Genomic DNA, 9,775 nt, shown 5'->3' with positions numbered 1-9,775 from the left:
GAAGGGAAGGGGGGAAGGGGCCAGAGGGATAAAAAGAGCAAGAGTGCCAGAGAGCAAGAGAGAGAGGAGGGGGCAAGCAGCCCCTTTTAAAGTTGTCCGGCTACCTGGTTGTTGCCAGGTAACTGTGGGGAGGAGCATACCTGGTTGTTGTCACGTATCTGTGGGGGTGGAATTTAGACAGAAGGCTAACAGGTGTTCTCTATGTTAATCTGTTGGGTCCATCTCTGAGGACATTCCATTACCTGGGTGTGGGGGCTGGAAACCTGTTTCTGAGGAAGTCTGGAAACTGCTGCTGACCTATTGTCTTTGCCTCAGGCCAGGTGGCAGAGTAGCTTCTGAGGACTGGACTTGCCCAGGTCTTGGAAACAGATTTAGGCCTAGCCTCCTTAACTGTCAGTTTGAAGCCTGTCATGGAATCAGACTAGCCTTCTCAGGCGCTGCTGCTGATTCTTCAGCTGATATTAGAACCAGCTTCTTCTGCCAGGCAGTGGTGGCGCACGCCTTTAATCCCAGCACTTGGGAGGCAGAGGCAGGCAGATTTCTGAATTCGGGGCCAGCCTGGTCTACAGAGTGAGTTCCAGGACAGCCAGGGCTACACAGAGAAACCCTGTCTGGTAAAACTAACAAAAAACAAACAAACAAAAAGAAATCATAGGCAGAGTGTTAGCATTCTGTCTAAACTCCAACCCCACAGTTACGTGACAACAGTCATGTATGCTCCTCCCCACAGTTACCTGGTAACAGCCAGGTAGGCCACCACAAAAGGGGCTGCTTGCCCCCTCCTCTCTCTTTTGCACTTTGCTCTCTTGATGTCTTTACCTCCAGCTCTCTGACCTCTTGCTTCTCCCTTCCCCTCTCCCCTTCCCCCTTCCCTTCCCCCTCTCTCCACGTGCTCATGGCCAGCCTCTACTTCTCTACTCTCTCCCTCTCTCTGCCTCTACTATCCACTTAACTCCCCTCCCCACGCTCTGAATAAACTGTTCTATACTGTCCTGTGGCTGGTCCCTCAGTGGGAAAAGATGCCTCGGCATGGGCCTGCTGAGACATCCCCTTCCCCCATACCTCATCACACACCCATAGAACATACTCTACATCTCTTTATCTTTTTATAAACACGTCACAGAGAATCAGCAGTTCTCCAGGAATCCCTCAGATCTTTACTGGCAGGTTGGGCTGAGGCTCCTATTTTTGAGGACTGAACCATGAGGTTTTCAGCATTTGCTGTAAGACTACCATTGGCTTCTCCAACAGTACCATAGAAGCCAAAGCGATAAATTACGTTTTAATATATGTTCGTTCTATCGGTTCCTTTTTTTTCTAGAGAACCCTGATACACACCAAAGATCAACTTTGGATATAGCATCCGTCATTTTAAAGCGTATTAGCAAATGTGTTGACACCAGGGAATCTGGTGTTTAGGACCATTGTTGGGGGCTAAATAGCAGATTATCCTCTGGGAGGAAAAACATCTAACCGCAACTAAATAACAAGGCCCATGATTAAAATTGGGTAGCTCAAGCCACTAGGGCCTCAGAGAAGTCCAACTAAACCAAGCCAATTGAAGTAGTGTTAGTGACCATTTTTGGTGAGCTAAATGGCTGTCTAGAAAACTTAAGAGCAAAAGCAGGTATTTTTCGAATGGGTTCCTGAGTTCTTTAATATGGCACTATTTATCATTTTGAAAGCATAAAGAATATATAATGGGTTAGTGTTTTGTCCAGCATGAGTTGGATACCCAGCTCCAAAATACGAATAAAATTCAGAGAAACCTTTTAAAATGGGTTATGGCAAAGTAGAATCAAAAAGTTTAAAACTTCGAAATAAAACCCCCACATAAAAACTTGCGTTCGAGCCAAAGGGTGGGAGGAAAAATCGCCTTAAGTTGTCTCAGAATTCACATTAATGTCCAAGCAAGTCTCTAACGGTCAACAAGCCGCACCCACTTGGGCGCTGCAAACCCGTGAGGGTACCCGCACGAGCCGTGGCTAGGCAACCGGGGGAGCCTTCTCACGGTGCTTGCCCCGCCTCCTGAGGGACTTCCGCCGCCGCGCGCCTGGAACGTCTGCCTCTCATTGGCTCATGCCTCTCCGAGGATGGGCGGGGGAAATGCGAAAGTCCTTGTGGTCACTTCCGGCCCGGGAGCGCGCGGGTTGATTTGTCCTTCCTCAACCGCGGCGTTCAGAGCTCGGAAATGGCGGGTAAGTTCCCGGGAAAAGTTTAGCAAGGGGAGGAGGCGGGTAGTTCTGGGGAAGAACGTTGAGGCGGCGGTGACAGTGGCCGTCTGGAACTTTCGGGCTCTAGCCGAGGTTCCAGAAGGCCTCTCCCTTCCGCGAGGCTCCGAGGGTCGGAGACCGGCTCCCGGTGGGCCGCGCTCGGCGCCACCGCCCTCAGTGCTTACGCTCGGCGCCTCGCGTGGGCCATCGGGCCTTGAGCTCGAGACAGGGCGCGCAGTTTCGTCTAGTGGAGCGCGGTCTGATTCGGGGCCTTTCCTCCCCCCGTTCCCCTTTGCTCACTGTCGCCGTAATGTAGCCCATAAGGTCCAGTTCCCGCCAGCTGATCCTCTCCAGGGCCCTGCCCACCTTCCTCACAACCAACTTGTGAGCGAGCGCAGTGCTGCCCTGCCCTGGTTCAGGGCACACTCTGGGTCTCATACCCTTCAGGAAACCTGAGATCGCTTTTAGATGTCCTTTGAGAAAGACGTTTCTACACTGCCAGACTTCCCATTTAGAGTGGAACTTAATGTACTGTATGTAGTAGAATTCTCTTGCTGTGCTCTATTCGTTTCTAGCCCTGGAGAAATTTCTGGTGGAGTATAAGAGTGCAGTGGAGAAGAAACTGGCTGAGTACAAGTGTAACACCAACACAGCAATCGAGTTGAAACTAGGTGCGTATGACATTTCGGAGGGGTTCTATGTGTGCAGCCCTGTAGTTAACATAGCCTTTAAAATAGGAAACCGCTTGATGTTAAGACGATTACATAACAGGTACTTTCTGCATTGGTTGAACGTGGAGATTTTAGGCAGTTTTAAGCTTATTCTGTGGAAGGGGTAGGGAAAAGATATTGTGGCAGAAAGTCACAAGTACATATGATCTCAGCTTAAAAATCCGAAATATGATAGACAATAGCAGGTGTTGGTTAGGATGTGGAAATTCATGTATTGCTGGTGGTTATCTAAAATGGTAGACTTAGTTTGGAAGAATTTTTTAAACGTATTTTATGTTCATAAGTACTCCATCTTCATGAACACCAGAAGACATCAGATCCCCACTGCAGGTGGTTATGAACCACCATGTGTTTGCTGGGAATTGAACTCAAGACTTCAGGAAGAGGCCAGTGCTCTTAACCTCTCAGCCATCTCTCCAGCCCCAGTTATGGTAGATCTTTAAAAGAACAAACATAAATTAGCTCCATGAGCCAGCAGTTTTATTAGGTGTCTGTTCAAGAGAAGTGAAGATGTTCATTTAGAAATACATGAATGCTTATAAGTGGGTTATTTATAATAGCCAAAAAGTGTAAACAACTCATAAAGCAGTTAGTAAACAGGTAAAAGTATGCTATAGCTAGTCAATGGAATATTGTCTGACAATAGAATGAAGTTTTGATACCTGTCACACAATGTGGAGAACCCTCAAAAACATGCTAAATAAAAGGCAGGCAAAACCAGCATAGTATATGGTTTCATATGTTTGAAATGTTCAAAGACATCTGTAAAGACAGACCGTAGAGAATCATTGCCCCAGGCTAAATGTAGGAACAGAAAATACGGATTTTTAAATTTTATTTATTTATTTATTTTCATTTTTTTCTAGACAGGGTTTCTCAGTGTAACCCTGGTCCTGACTGTCCTGGAACTTGCTCTGTAGACCTGGCTAGCCTCCAACTTTCCTCAGTGATGGACCTGAAATCATAAGCCGTTTAAATCCTTTTCCTTTGCTTTTAGTCAGTGTTTTATCACAGCACCAGAAATGAAACTAGAACCAATATAACAAATACAGTGAAAATGACAAAGAAGGTAATAGTTTACTGAACCCTCACTACACAGACTCCTCATCTAAATTACTTTTTGTCCATAAGTTAGTTTTCTTAAAACTAGCATTCTGTTGTATAGAATGCTTTCTCTGCAACTTGAAAATATCCATGTGTGATGCATACATAAAAGTTTGTGCACACATATGCAGAAACCAGTAGAAGACATTGCTTTCTTCCTTTATCACTCTACTGTATTTCCTTGACACAGGGTCTTTAGCTGAACGGCAAGGTGTCAATTTCTGTGAGGATGGCAGGGCAGTGAACTCTGGGAATCCACATATTTCTACTGGTGGTATATACCTGTAATCCTAACACCTGGGGCATGGAGACAGGAGGATCAGGAGTTGAAAGTTAGCCTCACCTGTGTAGAGAGGTCAAGGCAACTGAAGGCAATGGAACACACTATTCTTTAGTGACATTGCCTCCCACAAAAAGTACCCGTACTACCACCATTTCTGTTGTGGTGATGGTTATAACCTGTATGTTTGGTTGGGCTTTTTTTTCCCCCAGTGATAGGGTTTACAGACATGAGTTGTCTTGTTGAACACTTATGTGGGTGTTGGAGATGGGAACTCAGGTCTTCCTGTTTGTAGAGCAAGTGCTCTTACCTACTGAGCCATCATCTCCCCAGACCCCTTAAAAAGTGCCTTGTGAGGTTGCTCAGAGAGGTTGTCTCAGAAACCTAATGATCTAAGTTTGATCCATGAAACCCACAGTGGTCGGAGCACTGACTCCAGAAAGTTATTCTTGACTTCCACACATACATACATGATGTCATGTGTTTGTCTGCAGTCACACATATCATACACAAACACACATTAATAGTACCTAGAAGATAATTCCCTGTCCTCACAAATACACCTGTCTCTTAAGTTACATACACATAATTATTGTCCTGTCCAGCAGGACATTAAACAGGGGTCCGGGGAGGTCACCTGAAAAGAGCGGGTGGGGGGAGCAGGCAAAGACGAAAGGAATGACGACCTGTCTATAATCTGATCAGATCGTAATTTTTACTTTTGCACACACAGGTTATGTACACAAAAAGGCAGGATGTGGGGAAGGGGATGATGGAGTGTGGGTGTTCAGGGGGAGTACAGATATCTTCCATAACAGAGTGTCAGCTGGGTGAAGGTTCGGGGACAGACCACTATGACTCTGCCTATGATTCACTTGTCTTTATCTGAGTTGGTACTATCCACCAAGGTTACCTGTCTACAAGGCCTTATGACTAGGCTTGGCAGCCTTCCACCAAAGCTGTCTGTTTACAATAACTCCCGGCTATCTGTTTCAGTGTTTTTCCACAGAGACCTAAGACTTGGTGCTAGCAGGCATGTATGTCAGGCCTATGGCTGATTTTAGGCCATCAGTGTATAAGCAGGGCTGCTCCCAACAAGTTATTTATTTATTTATTTATTTGTTTGTTTGTTTGTTTGTTTTTGGTTTTTCAAGACAGGGTTTCTCTGTGTAACCTTGGCTGTCCTGGAACTCACTCTGTAGACCAGGCTGGCCTCAGAAATCCACCTGCCTCTGCCTCCCAAGTGCTGGGATTAAAGGCGCATAGTTATATTTTAATTCAGGTATTTCTTCCAGGAGATTATTGAGTAGCTTTTCTTTTGCTATTAATTTTTATGTCAGTTATAGAGGTATATACCTGTAATCCTAACATTTGGGACAGGGAGTCAGGAGGATCAGGAATTAAAAGTCAGTCTGAACTACATAGTGAGGTCAAGGGAGATGACGGGATGGAACGCACTATTCTTTAGTGACATTGCTTCCCACAAGAATACCCATACTGTCAACCATATTTTTGTTGTTGTTATAATCTGTTTTATCTGCTTAATATAATTTGTAGTTTGTTGCTTTCTTTGAGATGGGGTCTCTTTTAGCTGAGGATGGCTTTAAATACCCTTTACGACCCAAGTGCTGCAACTATAGGTGTCCACTACCATAACTGGCTTTTTCTATTGATCATGTTTATGTTATTTATGGATTAACTGTTCCCCTACATGTGTAAAAAGCATATTGTATAAATCTACTATCAGCTACATTTGTTTTTTTTTGAGATGAGATTGTGTTGTGAAATTCTGATTTATCTCAGCCCTTAGGCTCAAGTGATCCCTCTGCCTCAGTTTCCTAGATAGTTAAGACCTTAGGTATGTGTTAGTATACAAAAGCATTTGGTCATTACCATTTTTATGTGTATGGGTAGATCTCCAGAACTTATTTTGTAAAACTGAAACTCTGTGTAGTGGTTTGAATAGGTATGACCCCTATAGATTCACCTGTTTGAATGGTTGACCCATAGGGAGTGGAACTGTTAGGAGGTGTGGTTTTGTTAGAGTAGGTGTGTCCTTGTTGGAGAAGTATGTCACTGTGGAGGTGGGCTTTGAGGTCTCTTGTACTCACAAGCTATGCCCAGTGTGGCAGTCTTCTGCTGCTTGCTGATCAAGATGTAGAGCTCTCAGCTCCATTTTCAGCACCATGTCTGCCTGCACACTGCCATGTTTCTGGCCATGATGATAATGGATAGTTAGCAAGCCTATGGTGGCCAGACTGTAATTGACCCCCATAAGTCCTTAATGAGTAGCACTATGAGGAGGTGTGGCCTTGCTAGGGGAAGTGTGGCCTTGCTGGGGGAAGTTTGTCACTGTTGGGGTGGGCTTTGAGGTCTCCTATGCTCAAGCTATGTGCAGTCTGTTTCTTTCCATGCTTCCTACTATGATTCTCATGGGCTAAACTGTATCTATAAGCCAACCCCAATTAAAGGTTTTCCTTTATAAGAATTGGTGTGGTCATGGTGTCTCTTCATAGCAATAAAACCCAAACTAAGACACTGCCTATTAAATGTCCATTTCCCTCAGACTCTACCACTACCATTTTATTTTTTGTTTCTAGAATTTATCTGAGATATATAAATGAAATCATATAGTATTTGCTTTGTGTGACTTTTCATTTAACATGCTACCAAGTTTCATTCACATTGCAGTATATGGAATAATTTCTAAGGACAAGGACAAAATGCAGCTGTATTTCTTTGTCAGTGTTATAAGAATGGTCTCTAGCTAAGTTGGTCCCCTCTGAGACCTTGTGAGCTGGGCCTTCATAGTCTACATTGCTCTCAGCACTGCTGTTTTCCACACTTCTAGGATGGTCCATTTTGCCCTGCTTACAACATTGAACAGCTCTCCTAGTTCAGAGTCCAGAGTCCATGTTCTTTCAATGAGCAGCATGGTTAGGACTGTCACAGCAATATCCTAGTCCCTGTTACCAATTTCTTAGTTTCTTTTCTATTGCTATGAAGAGATACCATGACCACTGTTAGATTGATTATTAGAGACAGTGGAAAGAGACTCAGTCTGGGACTCTTATTCATGGTGAGGAGATACTTTGTTACCCTATTCTGTCTACTGGAGTAATATGTTCTGCTGAATTTTTAGAAAGGGCAGAACAGAGTGAAGATAAAAGTTACCCATAGTTCATTCAGCATTAAATAACTTTGTATAATAATTTAGGCATTTTGTCATGCATCTACTTTTTCCTCTTTTATAATTGAGTCTGTAGTGTCATGGAGAGCTCATTGGGTTTGCTTGCTTTCCATGGTGCCCCAACTGCATTTACAGACTTAAAAATATTAATGTTCCTGTTATCCAGGAGAGTTTGCACATATATATGCATTATTGTGACACTCAACCTTAAACTTTATACAGTTCCTAAGCTGTATCACTAGCCCTTTTCAGATTTAACAGTAGGCAATATTTGCCTAGCCTTCTTTTTATTTTTTCTTTTCAATTTTTAAAGTGAGAAATGTCAAACATCTAAAAATTGAAAATATAAAATACAACACAACTTTAATAATTAACATTTACTGTATTTGCTTTAGTGTGCATTTTTGGTGAATTATTTGAAAGTAGCTTTCTGTACATAGATGTCTTCTTTTCTCATGAACTTGTCTTCATATGTACATATAAACATAATGCCATTATCAGAGCTAATATGTAATTTCTTGGTTCCTCTGGTTATGCTCAAGTTCCTTTACTAATAAAAGTGGTAGTGGGTGTGAGTGTGTGTAAGTGAAGAGATGGCTTAGTTGTTGAAGGCTGGGCTCATAAAAGTCAAAAAGTTTTCTTAAAGTGGGATCTAGTCAAGGTTGCTTTATTTATTTGCATTTATTTTTCTTTGTGTGATGCTGAGGACTGAATTAAGACCCTGAGCAGGTCCCATGTTCTCCATTGGGTTGTCATTTCTTAATCTCCTTTAACTAAGAACTATCAATCTTTCCTATATACAGTTTCTCTAACTCATCAGTTTATTTGAGAGAATAATGTCAGTGTATAGAATTATTAGACAAATCTATGTTCTGAATTAGTCTTTACCTGTGTTTTCTTGAATTTTCTCTATCCTCTATATTTCCTGTAATTTGTAAAATTTTAGAAATTGATTAGGTTTAGGAAAAAGTAAGAAGGCTTCATGAATCGTTGATTTCATATGGCATTGACTCACTTAGTGAGCACAGAATGTTAGTCTTTCCCACAGTGCATGATGTTGAGTTTTATCCCTTGAAAAGGCGACTGCCACCAGAGTGAAAGTTGAGTGAAGTTACCTCTTCTGTAAAGTGGTAATCTTCTGGGTAATATTTTGCATGCAGTGAATGACTTCATTGACCCTGACAACTATGGAAATTTTCCATCTATACTTTATCTTTTCATTCTTCAGTGGTGTAAGACCTTTTTCAAAAACTACACCTTGCTGGGCTGTGGTGTCTCATGCCTTTCATCCCATCATTCAGGAGGTAGAGGCAGGTAGATCTCTGAGTTCAAGGGCACCCTAGTCTAAAGATCGAGTTCTAGGATGGTCATGGTTACACAGAGAAATGCTGTCTTGAACTATTCCCCTCTCCCCCAAAAAATTATTACATTCTTATTTTAATTCTTTGGAAGCAGAACATGGCACGTGTGAAAAAGTTAGAGGACATCTTGTGGGACTGACTTTCTTTTTCCACCAAGTGGTTTTCTAGGATTGAACTCGGGCTATCCGGGTGGATAGCAAGTACCTTTACACATTGAGGCATGCCATCAAGCTTTAGGATTTTTGATATTTTTTTTTATAACATAAATTATGTTGGGAAAGTATTCAGTAAATCAAATCTGTGCTGCACATATCTATACAGTTATCTATGCAAATTAAGCAACACAAACACACTCATTTCCATCTTAGATTGGTTGAGATAGAAGTTGAGAGAAAGATTGTAGGAGATGGGAGTGTCACATAGATGCTGGTGTTCTAAGACATCTAAGAAACCTTGTTGCTGGGCAGTGGTGGTAACGCCTCTAATCCCAGCACTCAGGAGTTCGAGGCCAGCATGGATGACAGAAACAGTTCTAGGACACCCAGGGCAACACAGAGAAATCCTGTCTCTTGAAAAACCAAAAAGAAAAATAAAATTGGTGCTGGTAGTTTACTACCAATTAGTTCCCCTTTTATATATTTATCATAAAACTAGAGTAAGATATATATGAGTATCATTCCAACACTGATTTCCTTGCTTGTTGTGCAGTGTAGGGATTAAGCTCAGGATCTCTTGGTCATGCTGGGCACTGAGCTGTATCCTCAGGCCAACATTACTTTTTATTTTATTATTTGAAGCAGATTTTATTTTGTATAACAGCTCTGCTTATCTTGGAACGTGCTTGATATAGACCGAGGTGGCCTTGAACTCACAGAGATCAAAGGTGTGCAGCACCA

General features: G+C 42.6%; 1 protein-coding gene across 1 annotated transcript in view; it reads left to right on the top strand.

Annotated features, from left to right (window-relative positions):
* Nucleotides 1-2,142: 2,142 nt before the first annotated feature.
* The window catches only part of Hat1 (histone acetyltransferase 1), a 38,653-nt gene continuing 31,020 nt past the window's right edge, over nucleotides 2,143-9,775 (top strand). Inside the window, exons 1-2 of the mRNA XM_028762962.1 lie at nucleotides 2,143-2,198; nucleotides 2,789-2,884. Of these exons, the coding sequence (XP_028618795.1) occupies nucleotides 2,192-2,198; nucleotides 2,789-2,884 (103 nt within the window). The 5' untranslated portion in view covers nucleotides 2,143-2,191. The remainder of the gene's footprint in view (nucleotides 2,199-2,788; nucleotides 2,885-9,775) is intronic.

The sequence above is a fragment of the Grammomys surdaster genome, unplaced genomic scaffold, assembly GCF_004785775.1.
Source record: "Grammomys surdaster isolate TR1022 unplaced genomic scaffold, NIH_TR_1.0 136, whole genome shotgun sequence".
NCBI classification, from domain to species: domain Eukaryota; kingdom Metazoa; phylum Chordata; class Mammalia; order Rodentia; family Muridae; genus Grammomys; species Grammomys surdaster.
Note: the sequence above shows the minus strand (reverse complement) of the source record. Positions and strands in the feature narration are given on the sequence as shown.